The following is a 3,201-nucleotide window of genomic DNA, read 5'->3' as shown; positions in this document are numbered from 1 at the left end:
AGAGGACTCACCTTCAGTTCACCAGTGGCCACTTTGAACACCAGCTCCACCACAGAACCCACAGCCAGACGAACTGCAGTAGAGGAATGGACCTCGTTCCAGATGGTGTCACTGTCCACCTGCAATCATCATCATCGTCACAGTTAAAGGGACACTTTGGGATGTTGGCAATGCAGCCCTTTATCTACTTGCCCAGAGTCAGACGAACTTGTGGAGACCATTTTTATGTCTGCGTGCAGTTTGAAAGGAGTTGCTAACTAGCATAAGCACAATGACTGGACGTCTGTGGTAACAGCTTGCATGCTGCGTGATAGCTGTTACCATAGACGTCCATAGACGTCCATTTATTGTGCTAACACCAGTTAGCATTGACTCGTGAAACTACCTCTAACTTCCTTCATACTGGACACAGAGACATACACATTGTATCCACGAGCCATGTGTTCATTTGACTTTGGTGAAGTAGATAAACGGGTTCATTGCCAAAATATAAAACGGGGTTAATGATTTGAGGAGGAGAAATAGGAGGAAGCAGAGGAGAAAGATGGTTGTGGAGGAGAAGAAAGGAGGAAGAGGAAGACTCACCCCCACTCCTCCACATGGTAATCTGACCAACATGGGCGTGACTGAACAGTCTAGTTTCTGTCGGAGGGGGTTGGTTCCATACAGCAGGACGTGGGCTTCAGAGTGGACTGTCTGGAGCTCCTCCAGAGTGGCCTTCCTACCACGGATACACTACACACACACACACACACACACACACGCAACATTTCCTTTCTATTCATTTGTTTTATTCTCTGTGTTTAAGTGAATCACAATGACAAAGTACATGGAAAGGATAAGCAATGATGTATGTTTATGCATCAGTTGGTAACTCCTAGCAACAGAAATGAATTAAATTCACGCTTGTTTGAAGAATACAAATATAATTTAAAATGATTCTATAACAGAGAATAGCAAAGAGAAGGATGGTTGAAGGCTTTAGAATGTACCTCACACTGTCCCCTAAGTCCTGTCTCCTGCAGTCTGGACCAGATGCTCTGGACGCGTCCGGCGTGCTCCGGATGGGTGTGTGTGTTCCCGCACATACACTGGTGCTTTTGCATCAGAGAGTCATACACCAACCCTGCAGGTAGAACCCAGGACATTAGCACAAACACACGCATTGTAATGAACACACGCATATTACCACTGACGCACACACACACACATCCACTCACACAAGTCGAAACAACAAACTGACAGAGCAAAATAAGGAGGGATAAAGGAGCGACAGACAAAGAGAAATATATAAAAATGAATCTACATCTGCATTGCTTGCTGTTTTAGGTTTTAAGCTGGGTTTCTGTACAGCACTTGGTGACATCTGCTGATGGAAAAGGGCTTTACAAATACATTTGATTGATATAAAAGAGAAGAGCATTACTACCAACCTGTGGTGAAGCGAGGTTTGGTGGGAGGCTCAGGGGGCGGGACAGAGATGGGGAAGGAGGAAGCGGAGGCCGGAGACGATTGGGCCCTGGAGAGCGGGCGGTGACCTGGGAAGGTGATTGACAGACCGGCTGCCTCCATGGAAGCCTGATAGTTTCTCAGCTGGTGGATTCTCTGCTGCTCCAACAACATGGCCTGCTGCTCAGAGAGAGGAAAGAGGTGGATGAGGAGGGGAGGAGGAGAGAGGAGAGGAAAGAAGGAGAGTGAGAAAGAGAGAAGGGGGAGGAGAGAAAGAGAGAAGAGCAGGGGAAAGAGAAAGGAGGGATAGAGAACAACATTGCATGTTAGCAACAGAGACACAGCCACCGATGGCTATTGTGACCTGCTCTTTATAATGTGTTTACAACATTTGGCCACACGGTGGCAGTCAAGCTACGTGAGGTGAACCAAAACACATTACATTATCTGCAGGAGAGTAAGTGGATTTAAAAGATGCATGGTTTCCTCTCATTAAAGAAGGACTCTGTGTCAGAAACATAGCATCCTGGGACAGGAAATAGCATATTATTGCCCAAGTGAATCATTCAATAAACACAACTACTGATAAACGAGATAATTGTGTGTGTGTGTGTGTGTCCAATTTGTAAGTCGCTCTGGATAAGAGCGTCTGCTAAATGACTTAAATGTAAATGTAATGTAAATGTGTGTGTGTGTGTGTGTGTGTGAGTGTGTGTGAGAGTGTGTGTGAGAGTGTGTGTGAGAGTGTGCCATAAAGTCAATATCGATATGAAAGTGCTTGTTTTGTACGCTGAGAATGAGCCTCAAATGTGCATGGTCAAAGTCATGGAAATGCAGACATTTACGATATATATTAAAAGATATACTTGTTTGCGAGTGAATTTACTTACCATATGTCAGTTTCAACATATTTGGGGGCCAAGAAGAAGCCGAAAAGTTACCACCATTTCATGAGAACTACAACTCCTACCAGGTGTTCACAATATTACACAATATTGTTCTTTCCATGACAAAGACTGAGCAGGTGAATCCAGGTGAAAGCTGTGATCCCTTATTGATGTCACTTGTTAAATCCACTTCAGTGTGTAGACGAAGTGGAAGAGAACAGTTAAATAAGGATTTTTAAGCCTGGGAGACATGGATTGTGTATGTGTGCAATTGAGGGTGAATGGGCAAGACAGCACCGGTTTGTGACAAGAACTGCAACGCTGCTGGGTTTTTCACACTCAACAGTTTCCCGTGTGTATCAAGAATGGTTCACCACCTAAAGGACATCCAGCTAACTTGACAACTGTGGAAAGCATTGGAGTGAACATGGGCCAGCCTCCCTGTGGAACGCTTGACACCTTGTAGAGTCAACATGGGCCAGCATCCCTGTGGAACGCTTGACACCTTGTAGAGTCAACATGGGCCAGCCTCCCTGTGGAACGCTTGACACCTTGTAGAGTCAACATGGGCCAGCATCCCTGTGGGCTTGACACCTTGCTCAACATGGGCCAGCACCCTTGGGCGCTTGACACCTTGTAGAGTCAACATGGGCCAGCCTCCCTGTGGGCGCTTGACACCTTGTAGAGTCAACATGGGCCAGCCTCCCTGTGGAACGCTTGACACCTTGTGGAGTCAACATGGGCCAGCCTCCCTGTGGAACGCTTGACACCTTGTGGAGTCAACATGGGCCAGCCTCCCTGTGGAACGCTTGACACCTTGTAGAGTCAACATGGGCCAGCCTCCCTGTGGAACGCTTGACACCTT

General features: G+C 46.6%; 1 protein-coding gene across 1 annotated transcript in view; it reads right to left on the bottom strand.

Moving 5' to 3' along the window:
- Positions 1–3,201, bottom strand: part of LOC115125966 (histone deacetylase 4-like) — a 69,060-nt gene that overhangs the window by 216 nt on the left and 65,643 nt on the right. The window contains exons 13-16 of the mRNA XM_065020634.1: positions 1,434–1,629; positions 993–1,126; positions 586–735; positions 12–119 (exon numbers count right to left, since the gene is read on the bottom strand). Coding sequence (XP_064876706.1) covers positions 12–119; positions 586–735; positions 993–1,126; positions 1,434–1,629 — 588 coding nt within the window. The remainder of the gene's footprint in view (positions 1–11; positions 120–585; positions 736–992; positions 1,127–1,433; positions 1,630–3,201) is intronic.

This window comes from Oncorhynchus nerka, linkage group LG2 (genome assembly GCF_034236695.1).
Source record: "Oncorhynchus nerka isolate Pitt River linkage group LG2, Oner_Uvic_2.0, whole genome shotgun sequence".
NCBI lineage: Eukaryota > Metazoa > Chordata > Actinopteri > Salmoniformes > Salmonidae > Oncorhynchus > Oncorhynchus nerka.
The sequence above is the reverse complement of the archived record's forward strand: the minus strand, read 5'-3'. Positions and strand labels throughout refer to the sequence as shown.